The sequence below is a fragment of the Portunus trituberculatus genome, chromosome 20 (assembly GCF_017591435.1).
Source record: "Portunus trituberculatus isolate SZX2019 chromosome 20, ASM1759143v1, whole genome shotgun sequence".
NCBI classification, from domain to species: Eukaryota; Metazoa; Arthropoda; class Malacostraca; order Decapoda; family Portunidae; genus Portunus; species Portunus trituberculatus.
In genome coordinates this window covers 2,848,444-2,872,375 of record NC_059274.1, presented here as the reverse complement: position 1 = coordinate 2,872,375, position 23,932 = coordinate 2,848,444, and the positions used below count along the sequence as shown (strand labels likewise).

At 39.8% G+C, this 23,932-nt stretch overlaps 1 protein-coding gene across 2 annotated transcripts in view; it reads left to right on the top strand.

Annotated features, from left to right (window-relative positions):
- Positions 1 to 3,628: 3,628 nt before the first annotated feature.
- Positions 3,629 to 23,932, top strand: part of LOC123506534 (probable aldehyde oxidase 2) — a 36,791-nt gene continuing 16,487 nt past the window's right edge. The window contains exons 1-8 of one of the 2 annotated variants that reach the window (XM_045258697.1): positions 3,639 to 3,789; positions 7,538 to 7,690; positions 8,765 to 8,898; positions 17,265 to 17,437; positions 19,362 to 19,522; positions 21,225 to 21,384; positions 23,155 to 23,325; positions 23,795 to 23,867. In XM_045258697.1, the coding sequence (XP_045114632.1) occupies positions 8,799 to 8,898; positions 17,265 to 17,437; positions 19,362 to 19,522; positions 21,225 to 21,384; positions 23,155 to 23,325; positions 23,795 to 23,867 (838 nt within the window). In that variant the 5' untranslated portion in view covers positions 3,639 to 3,789; positions 7,538 to 7,690; positions 8,765 to 8,798. Of the gene's footprint in view, positions 3,790 to 7,537; positions 7,691 to 8,764; positions 8,899 to 17,264; positions 17,438 to 19,361; positions 19,523 to 21,224; positions 21,385 to 23,154; positions 23,326 to 23,794; positions 23,868 to 23,932 lie in introns of both variants that reach the window. The other variant, XM_045258696.1, reaches the window with a different exon arrangement.

Here is a 23,932-nt window from a genome sequence, read left to right as displayed (position 1 = left end):
GCAACACATAAGACAAACTACTCGAATTATTCTGAATCTTTTTACATCTCTTACTATATCACATATCACTTTATTTTCATTCTATTCTTTTATTTTATTATTCTAATATCATTTATATGTAATCCCAATATTTTTACATATACATTTTATATACTGTTGTGTACTTATCAATATTGATGGATTATCTTCTACATGCCTTAAAAGCTTTGCTTACAAATAGGCTAGCCATTAAGTTATTGCCAAATGTTCTATTTTTATACATATGTCACATTTGTATAACTTATGAGCTATAATAAATGTTCAATGTTCTCTCTCTCTCCGCGTTGTGTTGGGGATTTGGCGTCATTGAGGTAGAGATTGTGGTTCCTAAGGACGTATTGCTATGTTAGACGTGACACTGGTGGAAAGCTGTGGCTCTTTAGGGAATAGTTTTGTAAAAGGCTGTTAAGGCTTATGGAATGACCATATTGTACTACGTGTCTCATAGGTGTGGTAGGCGCTGGTGATGTAAGAACCGCTTGTCTCACGCCATCACATCCTCACTTTATTCTCAATCGACCTATTTTTCGCTTTGCGTTTTCAATCACTTTGCCATGGAGTGAAACTGGCAGAGAATTAATCGATCCTGAGATTGCATATCGTCTGAAGAGGAAAACAATAAGGGAAGGTGCAATATAAATAATTCATTTCGTGGCAAGGACGCTAAATCGGTGTAGACAGTTGCCAGTTTGCCTATAGATGCTAGTGAATATCGAAAGAATTTTCTCTTCCTATTTTCTTAAATGGAAATTGACATGATATGGGTGACGGGCGAGAATGGTGTGGGTAAGAAAGATTGCCTGTCTTTCATTTTATGCTTTTTAGTTGTATTATTTCAGTTTGCTACAAGCTTGCTGAAAAGTTTCATTATGCGCGAGTTTTTCATGTGTTACGTTCCTTTTAAAATGTTCATTTTCCTTGCCTTTAGATATTTACATATACCGTAAATATATATTTTTTTTACATGATACACACCTAGATGGAAGGGATGGATGACCCGTCTATACCAGGCCTACCCATGCCAATCCTCTAGTCTACAACTTTCACTTTCTCTCTCTCTCTCTCTCTCTCTCTCTCTCTCTCTCTCTCTCTCTCTCTCTCTCTCTCTCTCTCTCTCTCTCTCTGTATTATGTGATTTTGTATGAATCAGGATTATGTATATATATATATATATATATATATATATATATATATATATATATATATATATATATATATATATATATATATATATATATATATTGCGTTACTTGAGTCACTGGTGACGGCCTAGCTGCGTTAGTGAGGATCGAGGTGACCCTTCGATCGACAGGTTGAGCCACCAGAGCCACTCCATTCTCAGACCTAAGTTACCTGATCCTACTGACAGGCATACAAGTGTTCTCGAGCCACATGATAGTGTCGTAGAGCTATATTGTCAAGTGTGATATCTCTTTTTTCTGTAAAACCTAGACTTAGCTCAAGACCCGAACTATCTGTGGCACCACGTCATGGTCTGATAAGGCATTTTTTATGTAATTCATACATAATACTTGAATTTGAACAAGTATGTGAAAATAACTGATATTTTAAATAAATTGTCATGTACGTAAAGTAATTAACAGTGTTTGGTCAATTCCTGAACTTTTTTTTCCCCATATTAGAAAATAGTTATATGAGTGAACAGGCCGGGAATGCACATTAAAGAGGTTTGGCCATTTGTTTCCCGCGGCTATATAGCACTGGAATCCGGCCTATGCCTGTGAGCCCAGCATGTTAACCGCTGAACTTCCCGGCCTCTCTCTCTTTCTCTCTCTCTCTTTGTGTGTGTGTGTGTGTGTGTGTGTGTGTGTGTGTGTGTGTGTGTGTGTGTGTAATTAACCTCGGTTGCCTGCTGGTCACCCAGCCAGTCTTCCCCATTACGGAGCGAGCTCAGAGCTCACAGACCGATCTTCAGGTAGGACTGAGACCACAACACACTCCACACACCGGGGAAGCGAGGCCACAACCCCTCGAGTTACATCCCGTACCTATTTACTGCTAGGTGAACAGGGGCTACACATAAAAGGCTTGCCGGTTTGCGTCGCCGCGCCGGGACTCGAACCCGGGCCTCTCGATTGTGAGTCGAGCGTGCTAACCACTACACTAAGCGGTGTGTGTGTGTGTGTGTGTGTGTGTGTGTGTGTGAATCATAAAAATTTTAGCCTATTTTTAATATTCCTTAAATATGCAGGGCGACACTCGTTTTCTTTATTGTTTTAAGTATTTCTTAATTCTTACTGTAGTCTATAACTATATCGGCTATGTAGACTAGTACTAAAAGGCTGGACTAGATGTTCGTTCATTTGTTACCTTGCATGTCTAGCAACAAAATAATGCTCATTACACACACACACACACACACACACACACACACACACACACACACACGCGTAGTTTAGTGGTTAGCACGCTCGACTCACAATCGAGAGGGCCGGGTTCGAGTCCCGGGAGCGGCGAGATAAATGGGCAAGCCTCTTAATGTGTGGCCCCTGTTCACCTAGCAGTAAATAGGTACGGGATGTAACTCGAGGGGTTGTGGCCTCGCTTTCCCAGTGTGTGGTGTGTGTTGTGGTCTCAGTCCTACCCGAAGATCGGTCTATGAGCTCTGAGCTCGCTCCGTAATGGGGAAGACTGGCTGGGTGACCAGCAGACGACCGAGGAGGTAAATTACACACACACACACACACACACACACACACACACACACACACACACACACACACACACACGGTAGCTCAGTGGTTAGAGCGCTGGCTTCACAAGCCAGAGGACCGGGGTTCGATTCCCCGGCCGGGTGGAGATATTTGGGTGTGTCTCCTTTCACGTGTAGCCCCTGTTCACCTAGCAGTGAGTAGGTACGGGATGTAAATCGAGGAGTTGTGACCTTGTTGTCCCGGTGTGTGGTGTGTGCCTGGTCTGAGGCCTATCTGAAGATCGGAAATAATGAGCTCTTAGCTCGTTCCATAGGGTAACGTCTGGCTGTCTCGTCAGAGACTGCAGCAGATCAAACAGTGAAACACACATCAATGTGTGAAGGATATTGGAAAAGACAGTTTTCCACAAAGAACGGTGGAAAAGTGGAATGTATTGAGTGATGAAGTTGTTACAGCACATAATGTGCATAGCTTTAAAGAAAAATTAGATTAATGGAGATATGGAGACAGGACACTATGAACCTCCCTCGAACCCTGTACAATACAACTAGGTAAATGCAACTATGAAAGTACACACACACACACACACACACACACAGTGCAATGGTGAACAGGCTCGTCTTATACAACCGTGAGCAGAGAGAGAGAGAGAGAGAGAGAGATTTATCAATATGTAAGGCAGCTTCCTTTACAAGTTTACACACTGCTCTTTCCAATCGACAAACGGCCTTTCTTTCACTTATTACTTCAAATAAGCTTTACAATTTTGTTTTATTCAGTATGAAGCCGAATGAATACAACTAACCTAGGGCACTCCACAGCAGCTGAGGACAGGGCAAGGATCGTAGGCGCAGCTCAGAGCATTGCGCAGCTCAAAAGTAATCTGTCATTCCCAGTCAACAAGTTGGTCCCACTCCCGCTCACCGGCTTACTCCGCCCTCCACCCGCACGCCCCGGCCCCGCTGTCTGCAGTCTGCACACAACCTTGGCGGAGGTTGGTCGAGCAGCGTCGGCTTGTTAGTGTTTGACTACGCAACTTGAATCGTGTTAGTGTGTTTGCGTGTACCACCAGCATGTAAGTATACAAGTATGTTTTTAATGGTGGAGAAATATATTGTGCTCTCGAGGCTTCGATGTAGTGGCTGTGTCTTGATCTCCTTATTGCTGTAATCTTCAGGTCCCGCCTCACACAGCTGGTCTGGGCAAAACAAGGAGGTTGAATATATGGTGACTGCAAGCGCCTATACTTACATACTAACAATACGTGAAGCCCGTGCATGGGCGGAGCCGCGATCAGTAGATGCGCCTAATATATAGGACTCTTCTGTGTTGAACAATTTGTCACTTCACTTTTATTTTTCTGTACTAGACGATAAGTTAGAAAGAACTGATGGTTTGACATATGAAGTATATCATAGTTCCCTAAATATGTTATGAAGATCTAATATTATTACCATGCAGACGTTTCTGAATAAAAAAAAAATATATTGTAAAAAAGTTTTGTGTATTGCGTAACAAGGAACAAACTGTGTATTAAGATTTCAGTGATGAGATTCTTTTTTAATGTGCATTGACATGAAACCATACCTCATTCCAAATAAGTGCTATAAAACCTAAATACTGTATCGAGAGAGAGAGAGAGAGAGAGAGAGAGGAACCTACAGTATTCAAGATCAACTGTGTTAAGTAATTGTATACCAAGAAAATTCAACTTTGAGGCCATCTTTCACCTGATTATATAATCAGTTTATTTATCCTTTATATCCACAGTTTATTACATTTGTACATGATCTTGTACAGCCATATGTTCACCCCAAAGTCAGCCTCCCACCTCTCACCCAAGTCCACCCAAGCTGAAAACACTTTATAATCTCATTTGTATGTATGATTTGCCATCTAAATCTTCGTGGCACGGCATACCATAAGTATTTAAGAGTCTTTTAAAATCGTATATATAGTAGGCAGCTTTGAAACATGGACATCACGTGGAAAATAAAGAGCGAAACCCTGAGGTGTCTATATACTTTCAATGGCTGTTAGTAATGTTTCGGGTGTCGAGGGGTTATCACATTGGGCTTTTTTCTTCCGACCTTCAACAAATCGGCTGTTACCGCCGACCTCTAGCATTTTTCAAAGTCAAATTAGGTTATGTGTAAATTGTCGATAAAACAAAATAGTTTGCTATAAATATCTTATATCTTGCTTATATAACTGGCAATAGAATAATGATTATAGATAATCATGATAACAAAAGAAAACCATTTTCAAATTAGAAGGTTTTAAGGGTAGAACAGGAGCAATATGGGATCTACTTCACTTTTGTAACGTTATGTCGACTTCTCGCATTCATCCTCCTTGGTGCATGACAAGCACGTACTTTTTATTGGTATTATTTGCTTATGTATTGTTTTATACAGTTATTATTTATCTTTCTTTTGTTCATTTATTCTTATTGTTACGTATATCTATATATGTTTGCGTACTATCTGTGAAGCTCTTTTTTTGTTTTGACAATGGAAGATTGCATTTTCTCTCTCTTCCATACAGTACTAGTGCCACTGTTTTAAATAATGCCTGCTGTACTGCAAAGTGCAAATCGTAACGGTCTTGTTGCAGTTTGTCAATACACCCCACTTAGTTTCTCTCTTAGTCTTCACAATGAATTCGTCTCATCCTTCGATCTTTTCACAATCATAACCATGCTTATTTTCACAAGTCTCTTTCATATCCACCTATAACTTCCAACAAAGTTTGAAGCTCAACTGCCGATTTGCTCATAACTACATTATCATCATCTGCATACAAGGATACACTTTTCTTATCATTCCCCATGCTTAAATTTCTTTTCATTCTTCTCATTGTCGCAGTCACTTCCTCTGTATATAAGCTAAAAAGGAATGATGACAATATGCAACCTTGCCTTACTTCTCTTTAATAGGTTTTTACACACACACACACACACACACACACACACACACACACACACACACACACGGCCCGGTAGCTCAGTGGTTAGAGCGCTGGCTTCACAAGCCGGATGACCGGGGTTCGATTACCCGGCCGGGTGGAGATATTTGGGTGTGTCTCCTTTCACGTGTAGCCCCTGTTCACCTAGCAGTGAGTAGGTACGGGATGTAAATCGAGGAGTTGTGACCTTGTTGTCCCGGTGTGTGGTGTGTGCCTAGTTTCAGACCTATCCCAAGATCGGAAATAATGAGCTAAGCTCGTTCCGTAGGGTAACGTCTGGCTGTCTCGTCAGAGACTGCAGCAGATCAAACCGTATTACACACACACATATGTATATATATATATATATATATATATATATATATATATATATATATATATATATATATATATATATATATATATATATACTCGACAGACTTTTTAAGACTACTTAACATTTCTTTATTCATCCTATCATACTCTGTCTAGAAAGCATAAGTATAGTTTAATACCATCATTTACTCCCAGTTTCACCACAAATGTTGCCTTCTCTTCTATCCACATGAAAACTATTCTGTTTCTCACCTAGCAATCCAGTTCGCTCAATCCATCTACATCTCTCATTCAACACGACTCTAAAAACTTTGCCTGCTCCCTCGTGCAACAGCGGCATCCTGCATTCATTTTACATTCTTGACGCGCTCACCTCCTCCCGCAACTATAGTCTGTCGACTCTAAAATGGCTCCTGGATTTAAAACATATTGTAGCTTATTGATCTTAGTTTTCTGTTGATCAATTCACTTATTACAAGGGTAGCTCACGGTTTTCTTCAAGATCTGACAACCACGCATTCCCTGGGACGCCATTCAAACCGAGACCCAGGAGCCAATTTAGAGTAGACAGACTATAGTTGAATAGCTCCTCATTTTACCACGATTTACAAGCACGCTCTTTCTCATTCGTTCTTAAATACCCTATCTTGCTGGCTGTTTGCATTCATCACATTCTCTACAAATTTATCTTTCAATTCATCCACACCATTCAAGCTTTCATCCTCCCAACTTCTTGCTGTTGCGGCGCCTAATACAAAATCCATCCAATCCATCCTCCCAACTTCTCTTACTCAAGTCTACCTAGAAATTCTCCCATCCTACAATCTCTCGGCCATTGCACTCTTTCTTTGTGACAAGTGACCTTTGTTCCATCCTTATCAATCCACAATGGGAGTCAGAATCTCAATGCATTCGTTCATTCACCAGCATATAATCAATCGTAGATTCTTGTTCCTAGCACACTCAAGTCATTCGTCCTTCTGCCATGTCTCATCCAGGTTCTCCACATTCGTCTCGTTTACAAAATCGCCATGTATCTCGCCATTCACATCTTCCATAACCATCACTCTCTCACCAGCATACTCTCATGCCATACTTCCTGCCACCCACTTGCACGTCATCTTTCAAGTATGCCTTGGTCATTCCGACTAAGTTAAAATGCCATACATAGAATTCCCTACATACATTTTTTAAATTTCCCAATGCCCCCATCCTATCACATTCACACATTCAATCTTCATACATTTTCTCGCTTCTTAATTTCCTTTCACATTCACACGCCTTAACCTGACAGGTTCTCTTTCATTGCTAGAATAACTGTACATAAAGGAGTGCCTGGCAGGAACAGGAGGGTTATATTACGTTGGCGGGTTAATTGATACCCGGACAGCAGGGGGACTTCATTCCAGTCTCAGATTTCAGCAGGGACCGTAAATATGGCCTACGTAGTCCGAGGCTTTAAGGAAAGCAACATCGATTTTTAGAATCTCTCTCTCTCTCTCTCTCTCTCTCTCTCTCTCTCTCTCTCTCTCTCTCTCCAGGGAGGTAAGAACAAGATGTGCGGAAGGACATGTGACAGCTGTGGCTCTGCAGGTGTGTTACGAGTCACCTCTTGTTAATTATGCGACGCTGTTGTTGGTGGGGCGTGAAAAGTGTGTGTGGAATGATCAAGAATAGTGTCTTGTGTCAGTGATGTAAGTTTTAGCACCACCGATTGTTGTATAAGAAGAGAGAGGGAGAGAGATGTGGGAGGAGAGAGCGGGAAGGGAGGTATATGGAAGGACATGAGAAGTTTGATACAAGCAATTTGTTTTGTAGAGTGGATTAAGATTGGTGTCATAAAGGCATGAAACACCTCCACTCTCCCCTATCCACTGGCCTCTCTCTCTCTCTCTCTCTCTCTCTCTCTCTCTCTCTCTCTCTCTCTCTCTCTCTCTCTCTCTCTCTCTCTCTCAATAATGATAATAATAATAGTAATAATAATGGTAAATGTAATAGTAATAGAAGCAAAAATTATGAGTGATAGGGAAAGATGGACGTGCTGAGGAGTGGTAAAGAGAGGAAATAAGTAAGAGAGAGAGAGAGAGAGAGAGAGAGAGAGAGAGAGAGAGAAATTTTCTTTATCTGAGGCTTATTAACACTTCTGTGCTGCCAAAATAGTTCGTCTTTTATCTGTTCTTTTCACTCACTTTGACAGGTATGGGCTTTTCCGATATAAAAACCCCCTCCATCCACCACCACCCCCATCCCCACCCCCACCCCCACCCGTCTGACACTACTCTTACCAACTTGACCCAGTCTCGTGCTTATCAAACCGAACTCATTATAATGTTATCTGGGCGAGAAGGCAATGGGTGTTATCTGTGCGGGGAAGCAAGAAGTGTTATTAGCGTGGGAAATGTAAAGGGTGTTATCTGTGCAGGAAGGCAATGGGTGTTATCTGTGCGGGGAAGCAAAGGGTGTTATTAGCGTGGGAAATGTGAAGGGTGTTATCTATATAGGAATGCAAATGGTGTTATCTGTGTAGGGAAGCAAAGGGTGTTATTTGTGTAGGGAAGCAAAGGGTGTTATCTGTATGGGGAAGCAAAAAGATGTTAAAAAACGTCTTCCAAGAACACTGAACCCCACCTAGACGAGGAGAGATTCATTCCCTTGAAGCATGGCGGGAGGATGGCATGTAGTATTGTACTCCTAGCTTGTCCCATCCCAAGATAACTGCTGGCTCTTGTTGAAGGTTTTCGCTAACAATGCTTTCTTCTTCATTTCAGTGAGCTCGGTTGAAATTGGAAAACGCTCATCAAAATGGCTCCCCAGCAAGGAAGAGTAAACAAGGCGTCGCCAGACATCGCAGACCTTGTTCAGAATAATATTTCGCTCATTGTCAATGATAAAACATATACAGGTATGAAGTGAAACGTTTTGTTCAGCATTGTTTTAGAAATTAATCACTCTCATTCTGGCAGACAGGACTAAATATTTCATTAAATGGTTTTGTCTGACTTGATATTTTTCTTATTGATTCTGCTTTTCTAATCATTTTTTTCCGCTCTTGGGATTTACAGATAGATAGATAGGTATGTATGTATGTATGTATTCTATCATTGTACTATTCTTCAAGCTTGATAACTTGAGCCGATATTTGTCAAGCTTTCAGTGGAAATGTTGCTCGGCAAAATTTTCTTGCCCTCTTGAAATCGGCATTATCAGACAGAACTATAGAGACCACATTTATCATGCATCTTGTATCTTATCTCAAAGTTAGTGGTGAGTTATTTATGTAATATCTTATCCCAATCTTTGTGTGTGTTTGTGTGTGTGTGTGTTTGTGTTATTGTTGCGGGTAAGGAATTAAATTTATCAATGTAGGAGCTATGATTCAGGTGTCTGTAGTATGGCGCAAACGTTAACTTATAAAGAACAGCAATAATGATGTGTGCATTAATAAGGTGGTAAAAGAATTAACTTTCGTCATCGTCATTTTGAAGTTTGGAGTTGTACTGAGTGAGTCTAATGTCATTAAGTAAGTTTGCATGACGTGATTCATAAGAAAAAGGCGAGATTTGGAGGATTCTCCTTCTATCTCCCTCTTTTAGATACAATGGCTTGTTCGTCGTGTTCGTGAAGCTTAGCACAACACTAAGCTTAGTTTGAAGGTTTGTTATTTATTGGGCAATTTTCCCGGTTTCGGGCCAGATGTATTCTTAGATTACAGTAGTGATGTGTCGAATATCCACCTGCGCAACCACAACTGTGGAGGCTTTGCAGTGAAATTAATATCCTCATTAGTATCCGCAACCGCGTTTTTAAGCAACAAAAAATTCTTCTCCGCCTCTTCAACAGCATTTTCTTATGACAGAAGCTTCGCATTCACGTAAAAAACGCAGCCTATCTATATCGGTGAGAATTAAGTGGTGGGGTCGTGTGTGTGTATGTGTGTATGTAGAGAGAGAGAGAGAGAGAGAGAGAGAGAGAGTACTATATAAAAGTGATTGACGTTTAAAAAAATCCGAGTCCGCAACCACGCATCTGGAGGTGCAAATAATCCGCAACTGCATCCAAATCTGCAAAAATTAAATTTCAAACTTGGCACTTTTATCGGCAACGGCATTTTCTGAAAATAATATCCGGCTTAGCCTCTGCCTCCGCGGATCTCTGTAATTTAGTATCCGATACATAACTATTATAGTAGGTCCCTTTTCTTCAAGATTTGTTGTCATTTGTGTTGGTTTTCTTTTCTTCAAATTAATTTGTGCTAATGGTAATTTTCAAGATGTCTACATAAGTTTAATCATTCATTAAGTTGTCTTTTTATTTCACTTGATTTGTGGTTTTGTCTTGATATTTTTCCGTATTGATTCTGCTTTTCTAATCTTTTTTTTTCGCTCTTGGGTTTTACAGATAGGTATGCCACCATTTATCACGCATCTTGCATCTTATCTCAAAGTTAGTGATTGAGTTAGTCATCTAATATCTTATCTCAATCTTTGTGTGTGTGTGTGTCTGAGTGGTTGTGTCAGTGTTGCGGGTAAGGAATTAATTAAATATGTTAATGTAGTAGCTTCGTGCGCAATAATTGATTCTCGAACGGTACAACAACGTACCTCACTTGTCATACTAACAAGATAACGTAAGTTGAGAAGAATGCGAGACGCAGTAGCGGTATCCTCAGACTTGGCCGGTAAGTCTGTACTATGGTGGTCACATCACGATCTAAAAACGCCGCTTGCTGAAATGTTAGGAGTCTTGTCACGTCACGTCACGTCTCCCTCTCTCTCTCTCTCTCTCTCTCTCTCTCTCTCTCTCTCTCTCTCTCTCTCTCTCTCTCTCTCTCTCTCTCTCTCTCTCTCTCTCTCTCTCTCTATCAGTATAGCGCCATGAAAGCAAGCAGCGAATACTAATACTAAACAGGTGTAGCAAAACCACACAGGCTCTGAGACCTGTCACACCTTGTTTGTTCTCTTGCCGGCGGGCACACGCCTTCAAGTCACCATGACTTCGCCGAATCTCTTACCATCTGCAAGTCATTACAAAGACCGCAGTGCACGATGTTCCTCAGGCACCAGGGATGAGTGGAGAAAGGTGAGGGAGGCTATTGTTAAAGCGGATGATAATGATGACTATGGTAACTTTGTTTGGATATTTATGTTTATTCTTAAACTAATTTGTCATTCTTGTAGTTAAGCGGTTCTGCCTCTACAGGGCACATAACCTGTCTAGAATTGTTGCAGCCTTAGTTAACAACACTATAACACTTTTAACGTACATTTGGAGCATGTAGTGACTCGATTTATAAACTCCAACACAGATAGCACATTAACGTGTTAAAAGTAAAACTTAGATATACTATTCGAGGTTTCGGAATGTCACTTATTTGGAGTTTAGTCAGGCTCCCCTGTCTTCCCTTTGCCTTCGCGAGGAGGAAAAGGTGTTGCCGTTGCCTCCTAACATGTGTCCGTTTTCCTTAAATGAATAGAGGAATTTCGCTCAGATAGCTGTATGGTGTGCCGTAATATCCAATGGTAATGCCTCGTTATCAATCTGACCTTGGTGAGTGGTAATCTTGCCGCTCTATCCTCAAATCAGCAGCCCCGCACCCCTCTCAGCCCCTCCCTATACCCACTCCCCTCACCACCCATTGCGCAACGCTCACATCCAAACATTGTTTTATGAAAACGTGATGTATCGGATACTAGATTACAGAGATCCTCAGAGGAGGCGGAGGGTGAGCCAGATATGTATTTTCATAAAAAGCGGTTGCAGATGAAAGTGCGGAGTTTATAATGTTATTTTTTTTATTCTATTCATTTATTTTTACTTATTTTTTTAATGAATGCGAATGCACTTATGGATTATTTGCACCTCCAGATCCGTGTTTGCAGATGCAAACTTTTTTATTCATATTATAGTAATTTATATATTGTGTTAATTGTGCACTGTGGATTGGGGAGTTTCAGCCACGCTTCAGTCTTTATGGAGGAATTATACTATGTACTACTATCCGGAAATTCTTGGTATAAAAAGTGCGTGAATAAAAAAACAAAGATGAATTGTTTTGACTATAGAGATAATACCCTATTCACTCAAGGCGGTTGCAGCCGTGAGAGTGAATTTTCATTGGATTAATAGACATGTATGGATTAGCAGACACTTAAACTTGGCTGTTTCTCGGTAGGAGCGGAAACGCTACCGCTCGGTAGCATTCATTGTTCAGACCAAGGAGGTTGAATGTGTGTGTGTGTGTGTGTGTGTGTGTGTGTGTGTGTGTTTCACTGTTTCACTGTTTGATCTGCTGCAGTGTCTGACGAGACAGCCAGACGTTACCCTACGGAGCGAGCTCAGAGCTCATTATTTCCGATCTTCGGATAACACCACACACCGGGACAACAAGGTCACAACTCCTCGATTTACATCCCGTACCTACTCACTGCTAGATGAACAGGGGCTACACGTGAAAGGAGACACACCCAAATATCTCCACCCGGCCGGGGAATCGAACCCCGGTCCTCTGGCTTGTGAAGCCAGCGAGCGCTCTAACCACTGAGCTACCGGGCACACACACACACACACACACACACACACACACACACACACACACACACACACACACACACACACACACACACACACACACACACACACACACACACACACACACACACACACACACACACACACACACACACACACACACACACACACACACACACACACACAGACACGTCAGAGGTCATTTGGGCAAGACTTCTATTCAAGCGGGTGGCCCCTGTTCACCTAGCAGTGATTAGGTTCCTGGTGTAAGACGGAAGATGTGGCCTCTGCTGGGTAGGAGAAACAAACTCCTAATAAGAACAAAATGCATACGGGCTGGCATCACCCCGGGGCCTAGGCCGCTAGGCATATCTGGCGCTATAAATAGCTACCGCGCACCATATTATCAGGTGCCAACATGGGGGTTGTGTAGACTTAAGCTGTAGGAATGTTAGTATATATAGGAATATATATGTATACGTATGTTCAGTATATAGGATTTCCATCTCTGTACCTGTATTCGCTGCCATTCAAATAAACCGAAATATTGTTATTATTATTATTATTATTATTATTATTATTATTATTATTATTATTATATATCACGGTGTAACAAAATTTTGACTTTTTTTTGTCTTTGGTCAATTAATGTTGTTTTCTATTTCCTTTCATCTAAAAGACGAAGAATATAATGTTTATTCTTCTAAACTTTGATTTTTATAAACTGGCCAGCGATGTTTTGAAATCCAGTCAGATTCTACACTAATTTGGTGAAAAAAAAACTTTCTAGATGACTCCAGAACCTTCAAAACTATTCTTTCCAAACGTTTCACGAACTTCTAGAACATTCTTGCAACGTACTCGTATATGGTAGTATAAATGCAGGGAACATATGCTCAACAGGAGCCCATGTCATTCCTCGGATTGGCAAATCTTCAACAACATGCTCAACAGGTCAGTTCACTTCTAGCCGTTAATGTGTAAACAAGTCGATCGTCATCATTCATTACTATCTGCATTCATCAAGCATGATATCCAGAGGTTGTAAGCGTCCGGCAGACGCATTTTGCTACATCTGTGACGAGTTTATCAAAACTAGAGCTAAAAAGTACTCTCTGGAAAGATCACTGAAAATGCGCGAGGCCTACAATGCATTTTTCGGCATGTCTGTCGGGGATCAGGACAAACCTTGGGCACCTCATTTCACCTGCGAACTTTGCAAAAGAACTCTAGAAGGTAAGAAAAACACTATATATATATATATATATATATATATATATATATATATATATATATATATATATATATATATATATATATATATATATATATATATATATATATATATATATATATATATATATATATATATATATATATATATACAATATACAGTATATACTTTTATGTTTCAACGTATCCTATTACAGTGAGTTGAATGTATCTGTATTTTTACACTTATGTTTTCATTGTGCTTTTTACAGGTTGGTACAGAGGGGAAAAAAGAGCTATGAGATTTGCAATCCCCCGAATTTGGAGGGAACCAACTGATCACTCAAGCAATTGCTTTTTCTGTATGGTAGACCCTTCCAAACGTCGAGCAGGCAAAAATGCGCCTGCTATCATATATCCTGACCTTCTGTCATCCATTGCGCCAGTGCCACACTGCTCTGAGCTCCCCGTACCCACTCTAAGAGAGCAGCAGTGTTTACAAAAGGAAAGTAGTTCAGAAGAACATGAAGACACTGATCCAGAGTTCAGAGACGCAACTGATGAGAAAAATCCATACTACCCCAGCCAAGAAGACATCAATGACCTGATCAGAGACCTTGGGCTCACGAAGTCAAACGTCGAGACTCAAGCAGTGGAATTTGCTAGATGAGAGTGTGCACATATCAGGTCAGAAAAAGCGTCACCAGCATTTTTCAAGCTTTTTCACTCGTCAAAATGAGCTTTGCTTTTGCCACAATGTGAGCGGTCTGTTTGAGGCAATTGGAATTACCCTTAACCCCAAAGAGTGGCGGCTCTTTATCGACAGCTCGTGTAGAAGCCTCAAAGCAGTGCTGCTTCATAACGGGAATATGTACCCGTCTCTCCCCCTCGCCCACTCTGTCCAGCTCAGAGGAATACAAGAGTGTCAAGATATTGTTAGATGCTTTGAAATATGAAGAGTACCGTTGGAAGGTTATAAGAGGCTTCAAAATGGTGGCTTTCCTGATGGGTCTCCAAAGCGGCTTTACCAAGCATCCTTGTTATCTTTGCCTTTGAGACAGAAGAACTGCTCATTTCTAATGTGTCTATTGTCTCACTGGTGTAATTCTAGAATAAATAAATGCTATTATTGCATTATATGTCGTTTTGTATCTACTTTGTTCAAGTCAAACTTCAAATTTGTCACTTTGTCCCTATGAGAATGGGTAGATTTAAAAATGTCATTATCCTGGACACAAAACCAAAATTAGAAATGAATATAAGTATTTTTTCATGTTTTCTGGACATAAGAAAATAAGAAATAACAGTTTCAACTCAAGCTTTGTTACACGGTGAATTTATTATATTATTATTATTATTATTATTATTATTATTATTATTATTATTATTATTATTACACACACACACACACACACACACACACACACACACACACACACACACACACACACACACACACACACACACACACACACACACACACAAGAAAGGCCTAACATGAGAAAAAATCATATCAGTGGCGAAGGAGATTAGATGTATGAGGGAAGTCATTGCCGAGGTATTGGAAAAACAAGATCAACTGTTTGAGGAAAATCAAGAACTGAAAGCGAGATGTAGAAAATTATCGGAAATAGTGAAGGTCAACAAGGAAATGAGGTCAACACTATAGAAGGAATTGAAAAGGGGAACAGAGCCCTAAAGGAGAAGTGTAAGAACTATGAGGCAGCATTGGAATGGCTTAGGGGTTGAGGCAGGGGAGGGACCGATGAGTGAAGAAAAATTAGATGAGTGGAAGAAGGTAAGGAAAAAAGATCAAAAGATGAAAAAAAAGTGGACTTTACAGGAGTGGTTAAACAACAAATACGAGAAAAAAAAAATAACACGATGATACAGCTGATAAAGAAAAAGGAAGAACTAGTGAAAGACACAGTATATAGAAAGAAATGTATGATTATTATACATATGGAATACAAGAGAAGAAAAACCCAGTGAAATTTGTGAGAGAAAAGGAGAAAGAAATGGTAAAAAAAATATATATATTATTTCAAGGGTGCAGGATGAAGAACAGGGACTAATTAAAAAAAAGTGAAGAAATATATAGACTTAGAAATTACAGTGAGGGATCCTTAAGACCATTAAAAGGTAAACTGAGATCCCAAGTAAGGATTGAAAAAATACTGGCATGGACAGGAAAACTGGCTGCGGATACAGAATACAACATTTAGATAAATAGGGATATAAACCAGGAAGAAGGGAGAGAGAGAGAGAGAGAGAGAGAGAGAGAGAGAGAGAGAGAGAGAGAGAGAGAGAGATGAAAAATGAACCCTAGGGAAAAAAATGATAGAACTAGAGGAAAAAAATTACCGGAGAGGACTGGACATGTGGCTGAGGAAATGGTATGTCCAGGAAGGGGAAGGAAGATCTTACAAGTTATGTAGACGAACATACTCGTAGATGGGTTCATATCAGGAATGTTGGAAGTGAGGGAGTATATATTGGATAAAGTACCGGATGTGATATGCATAAAGGCGGGTTCACACGTGTCAATATGCGATTGAAATTGAACGTCAGTTGAGTTTCCGACTGAATATTGGTGCCTACCGACTGGAGAAACCAGTAGCAAAAAAAGACCAACATGTTGGTCTTGTTCAGTCGATTTGCGACTTTGTTCACGTTGTGACGTCACGGAGAAAGGTTTGAAAATGTGGTGTCCAGATGTAGAGAAATGTTAGAGTTAGTGAGGGAAAACCAGCACATCTGGGATCCTAGAAATTAATCATACCCCATATAAAGGTTACGCAGCTCGACGTTTGATATAGCTGCCACTCTCCAAGAACTGTTACCCTCTATGGAGAGGAGTTGAGGTGAGGATTGAATACTTGTGATGATTTAATTTGATCGCCATCGTCACCGTCACCGGAGGAAGACATCCTGTTAGGTATTTGAGCTATTTACTTTCACTCCCGCCAACTAGCCGATACTTCCCAGTTGCTGTGTGTGAACGTGTTTCGACTAGAATGACTGTCGATACTTCCAGCAACTTACAATTTCAGTCGCATATTGACACCTGTGAACCCGCCTTAACAGAAACATAGTTGATAGAAGGCATTCAAGTAAATTTTTAAGAAGAGAGATATTATGTGGAGAGACAAAAGAGGAAAAACAGGAGGAGTATTGATGATACTTAAAGCTGTACACGTGGAAGAAGTACAGTACGGTGATGGACTGGCGGAGATTTTCAGTATAAGTGGGTGCTTTTGCGGAGACAGAAGCTGATCTTGTTTAAAGAAATAAATGAGTAATAAAAAAAAAACGTAGTTGCAGATAGCAGATAATGAGGTTATTAATTTTGAGGAGGCTCTGTGGTTTAGGAGACCGATATCATTAATCTGTATACAAGGATCCTTGCACATTTCCCACAGTGGTGAAAGTAAATTGGATTATCAGTCAGGACAGTGTAGTTTCTCCTGCCTTGGTGGCGTGATCCGTTGACGACAAAATTGAGAAATATAACTTTCTTTCTCTCAGTTGGTCCGGACGTGCCACCGTGGACTCGCCTGGTGGACTTCATAAGAGAGGTAGTGCAGGCGCCGGGCACCAAGGCACTGTGTCGGGAAGGAGGCTGTGGTGTATGCACCGTAGTGGCAACAGTTCCAGACCGTGAGTCGCCTGGCCACACCAAGACTTTCAGCGTGCAGGCGGTAAGTGGTGGTGGTGGCCAATGCATCACGTACAGATTCAATACAAATATTTAGATGTTATTCTGAGCTACAAAGCTACAGTAAGAACTTATGGTATGCCATGTCTCTTGGCCTTGCCGGTCTCAGTTGGGAGACGATTTTTTTTTTTTTTTTTTTTTTTTTTGTGTGTGTGTGTGTGTGTGTGTGTGTGTGTGTGTGTGTGTGTGTGTGTGTGTGTGTGTGTTCGGCCGGACTCGCGTTTCGGTTGCAAAGTTCACCCGATATAGCAATATTTCACAGACAAAGTAGTCAAATGGTGCTAGGTTAGGTTAGGTGGAGTTAGATGGCGTATATTTTTGGTTATTTTACTATCTCCGATATATTGTAATAAGTATTTTTAAATACATATCTACAAGATAAACGCCTTAATATTAAATTAACTTTATAACCATTCACTTTTTTTTTTAACATCTCAATCCCTGGGACAAGAATTACCTTATTACTCAATTTATACCTCAAAGTTAGTGTTATATTTTCTTTCCTTCTAGATTAGGAAGTAGACTACAAGAAACCATGAACATATGAAGCCCTGTAAATGCGATTATTTTCTTAACTTAGAAATCGAAGTCTGATAACGAGGTAGATAGTCTATTGCCAACCAATTCGTTCTGCATAGACGTGTTCGGCTTGAAAGAGACCTAACAAGAGACCTAGCCAAGAGCAGAGCAGGGGGTGGGGAGCAGAAGGGGCGGCCGCCCCGAGCCCACTATTGCATGGGGGAGAAGAAAAAGAAAAAAGGAAAGTAAAGTCCGAAAGTCACAATGTAGGACTCTGGCAGCTGTATTTGTAAGGATAAAGGTGATAAAGTAAAGTAGAAAAATAAAGATGAAAAATAAATTGCATTTAGCACAACACAAGGACCCATCGAGAATGCTCCGCCCCCTCAAGGCTGCTCCGCGCCTGGACCGAGCTAATGAATGGACAGTGGCCATCCCGACTAGTTTTTAGTCTAAAGGCAGTGGCGGAGCTAAGGAAGCGGGAGGGCGGAGGAAGGGGTGGTCCACCCTAAGTAGTACTTTTTTTGGGGCGGCAATTTTGGTCGTCACAGTTGTCAGTTTTACATCATCAAGCCTAATGTGCTATTGATTATTAGGCCTAAGCTCATATTCTTTATACACAAGCCTAGATGTGTCTATATCTATCTATCTGCGACTGAAACTGCAAATCGTTGGAAGTATGGACAGAACCCTTCTAGTCGGAACACATGCACACATAGCGACTGGGAAGTATCGGCTGGTTAGCGGGAAGTGTGTGTAAACAAACAGCTACCCAGCAACACTACCGGAGCGGTAGTTCATAGTTAATGCGTCGTAAGGGCGGGAGCTTCCCAGATGTGTTTCCTTCGTGGCTTTCGTCGTCCATATCTAACATGTTTTACTGTGTGTGTGTGTGTGTGTGTGTGTGTGTGTGTGTGTGTGGCCTGCTTTCCATTTGAAATAAATAAAGGTGTGTGTGTGTGTGTGTGTGTTCCTTTGACCTTTGTTATATAGATGGTAATAGTGTGTGGGTGGGTGTGTGTACACCTGTTTTTTCGATAGACATAACACATAACGTGATGCTGTGTGTGTGTGTGTGTGTGTGTGTGTTGTAGATTATCACCTGATGGGCCTTCATATCTCATCCACAGCTATTTCTGGGTCAAAATTGAATCTGAGTGAGGTTCTGCTTGTACACTGTTTTAGAATATGTACATAGATAATTAGTGGATTATTCTATACTACAACAAAGATAATATTTAATGAAAATGAGGAAAGTGTGTGGTGCAGGTGCGCAAACCTAGTGGTAAAGGAACAGCATACGGTAATCTGTGTAAGAAATTATGAAATTATGTAAAGTCTGCAATATACAGTAGTTGCATGAGTTGAATATTATTTTGATATTGCAGTGTCAGGCAATGCTGTATGCCTGTGCAGGATGGAAGATCGAGACTATAGAAAGTTTGGGGAACCGCTACACAGGTTATCACCCCATACAGAAGGCTCTGCATGGCTTCTATGGGACTCAGTGTGGCTTTTGCTCACCAGGCATGATCATGACCATGTATGGGTAAGTATTGTTATCTAGTCTTTAAAAAAAAAAAGACTGTCTTTAGCAAAGACAAGTAGCCATTATATTCCCGTTAACATTTAATTCTTACACAAAAATGGCTTGTTATTGGCTCTCCTTCTTTCCTCACTATATTTGTTGTTTATTGTCTTTATTTTCTTACATTCATTACCAATATAATGTCACATTTCTTCATATCATTTGTTTGGATTGTACTGTACAGTTTTGTACACCTCACCAGTATACTACTATTACAAGTTGACAACTTTTATATGGAATTCAGGAAACTGAAATCCTGAGATGAATTTTCTTGGATGTCATCTGACCCTGCTTCCAGTACCATAAAAAGACAGCAGTGGTTAGAAGCCAGAAAAGAAGGATGAATGACTGAAACTCTTGTATTACAGTGGTGGACAGAGAATGTTTAAAGTCATTTGCATTGAGACTGTGGAGGAGGGAAGGCATTCAGTTAGCAAAATTGGAACAGCAGTAAGCATGAAAATAATGCTACAAAAATAGCAATAGATGTACAGTACCATTACAGAGATGAAAGAAACTGAAGACAGTCTGTTAGAGGAGATAAGTTGGTAAGACTGAAAGTGCTTGATTTCACCCTGTCTCAAAGACCAGTATGAGTGGAACCCACCAATACGTGGGAAGTATATTCTTTGCATATACAGAAGTTGCAGTTGGGAGTGGCTAGGTGGGAGGGGAGGGTGAGAAAAACTGACACATGTGAAGCATACTCTTGCATGGAGAGGTAAGGGCCCTGTACAGAGATTGCTGCTGAAGGATGGGAAAAATTGGTAGTGAAGACTCAAAATACCTAATTTCATAGCTGTATAAACTAAAGATGAGATGGGAAGTTTTCAGCCAGTTTAGATTATACGTACTTAAAGGACAGACTAAGTTTATTTAGTGTAGGCAAGGAAGAGTGTCACTGAAGAAGGGGGATAGAAGATGTGTCACATTGATTATTTGAGGGGTCGAGTTTTCAGACATTGAAAAGTACGTACATGCTAAGTTTGGTTTGTCCTTATTAAAAAATATTGAGACAATACAAATCAAGTGTTCTGTGGCTTTTTGTGTGCTATTTAATTCCTGAATGGTTGGTTGTGTATGAAAAGATATGAAACGGTGAAAGATGGTGTCATCAACATAGGAGTGAGTAATATAAGAAGTTTTGATTTGTGAGTAGGTCATTGATGAACAAGAAAAAATGTTATTGACAAGCAAGGTTGGAAAATAATTCTTATTGTGTTTACAAAAAAAAGAAAAAATAGTTAATTAATTGATTAATAAAAAATAAATAAATTAGATTTTTTATTCAAGTAATTTCTTTAGATTTGAGTTAAGTTTTTGCACTAATCCTTGTTTGTTTGCACTGATTAATTGTTTTGGTCTTTGAGTCAATTTTCTTGGGCTTGAGCAATGTTAGATAAAATCAGTGTTATATACAATAACCAACATTAGTTTTTGACAGGAAAATCATAAGTGCAATAAAGTGTTTGATTAAATCTACTTTGCTAACATAACTATCCTACTTATTGTTACAAAATTAAGCTCATTAAACATCATAATTATTACATTTATTGTTTTTATCATCACGAGACCTTGCTTTCTTGTTATGCAATTAAATATCTTCTTGTAAGAGATGACAATGATTCACTGATTCTCTTGATTCTGATATTTTCATCCATAGCCAGACAAAGGAGTCTGGGCCACTCACTTCTGCCAAGGTAGAAGCATCACTGGATGGGAACATTTGTCGCTGCACTGGCTACCGGCCCATCCTGGACGCCTTCAAATCCATGACTGTGGATGCAGACCCTGGTCTGAAGGAAAGACTTGTGGATATAGAGGTAAGTTCACTGGTATACTGTATACTTATTGATGCAGACACTAGTAATAGGAAAAGAAATTTAAGTGTTTAACTGACTGACCTCAGAGGCAAAAGTGAAAGAATGAAATTCAGAATGATTAAGCAGATTGATAAATACATACAACATATTAAGGTAATGTGATCACATGGAAAGAATGACCATTAGATGACAGAGTGTATATGTATGTAGTAGGAAAAAGAGGACTGAGTGAAGTTGGAGGACAGTTCTTAGGTTATAAGTGGTGAATGATAAGTGATAAGAGAGTATTAAGATTAGAGGATGCAAGAAGTGGAATGAATGAAAATATTTTTTCATTCATGACTATCATCATGGTATAACTCTGAGAACAAGAATCCTGTATAAATTGATGGCTAGATTATTATAGATAAATAGATAGAGTACTGGAGGGCCTGCGCGCAAGGCGGGTGTGTGCGTTATGTCCCGTGTTAAGTCCTATAACACATAAACAGAGTAAAAATGGTGAGGCAAAGTTCAAATTTTTCCACCAATACCTTTATACTGTTGTGTGCGTACCAGAAAGAACTAGGCAGTGTGTTTTCCACCAAAGTGAGGTACATTGTTGTCCGCTAACGGTTTCGATAGTACACGGGATTGTCAGCATTAGTCACTGCCCCACCTATTTTCATACAAAACTAACATAACTTGTCAATGAATTCATTGTTATTATGCCTGGCTGTCAAATGGTTGAGGATAAACATGTCTAGTCTCAACAAATAAGGAATTATATGGGTAATGCGTAAGCCCTCCATAAACTTAATTGTACTGGCCCATAGGATGAGGTCAATAATCCATGTCACATTGCCATATCTTTCATTACTTCAAGGAAAACGGAATAACAGTTTTCTATTTAATTTAATGCATGATTTCGCTAAAAAAATAAATAAAAAAAATGGGGGTAGGACACAAGGGATATGAAGATCTCTGCATGTGATTATGATGTTAGTAAATAAATATAGTAAATGTGCTGGTTATAAAAATGAAAATGAAACTGGTAATTTACATAATATTTACTGTTATGTCCTCTTGAGATACCTAGTCTAAGATAGTGAATGGTGAGAAGAAATGTAAGATGACACACCATTTTATTTCAGTTATTGCCCCAAGCTCCACTTATTTATTAAACATCATTGGATGCAGAGACTTTTTTGGCTGTACAACACACAGTAAGATGGGGAAACAGTGTGTATTTCCGTTGTGGTGACCAGAAAATTAGTCGACTTGCACGTGCATACCTGCCTGGTGACTCTTCCCCAGGGAAAAAATAAAAAGCTAGTTTGCAGTTGATTTCTTTTTTTTTCTTTTACTTTTACTCCTTAACAGGCAAGGAGAACTACTAACTACTTAACAAGTGCAATTTTCATATCTTGTGGATAAAGATAAGGAACTTAAGACACCTAGCGCAATAACCCGTCATAACATATCGCATTAACCTGCCAGTAAGGGCACTGGACCAGCATAACCTTCCTTCACTTACAGTACGCCATGCTGAGAAACTGTAATGATAAGAGGGCAGTGCGATATCTGCCATCATAGCAAATACAATTTTACAAATTTTACACTACTGGTAAAACTTTCATGGTCGTATTCCAGTCTGGAGGTTTCATAGCTGATATTGTCTGCTTAAGGTATCGCAAACCACCTCCTTTACCCTAAATTATAATGATATTTTCATATATTTGTAGAAACCAGAAATAAGTACATTAATAAAAAATTCTGCATTACATTTAGGAGGCCTACAGTGGTGTCTGTGAGAAGAATGGCAGTGTTGGCTGTGGTGGCTGTAAGGGGAAGGAAGGTGGAGGATGTAAGAAGAGTACTACAGAACACCTTCCCTCCAATCCTGGAGACATACGGATATCCATTGGTTCTGTTCGCTGGTTCCGACCAACAAACATCAATGTAAGTGGTGAAGTGATTCTCTCTCTCTCTCTCTCTCTCTCTCTCTCTCTCTCTCTCTCTCTCTCTCTCTCTCTCTCTCTCTCTCTCTCTCTCTCTCTCTCTCTCTCTGAAGCTTGATGAAATGACTGTAGTATATCTTCTAATTATGTATATGAAGTGCCTGGCAGCTTATAATGCCTGTGTTTGAAGAAAGTAATATTTATATATTTATACAGTGAAGCTTATATGTTTGGCAATATGTTTGGCAATGTTCAAAGCTGAAGATATCTTAAATTTGAGAGAACTAAGTAATATTTAATGCAAAAAAACAAACAATACAAGCATTAAGATGAACAAATTGTGTTTAGTAGATTTTTCTTTAACTGCTTTGTTAAATATTGAAACACTTGGCTTAGTATGTTGCTTTGTAATTGGATTAAATTTATCATAGCTTCAAATAGTTCAGGAACTCATAAAACATTAATTTCAGGGCATGTACAGTATTCTTAGGAGTATTGGCACTGAGGAGAAGTATCGGATTGTTGTGGGCAACACTGGGCAAGGTAATGCTGAGTGAAGGTTTTTATATCCTAAAATAATGCATGCACTGTTTAACCAGTAGGACCAT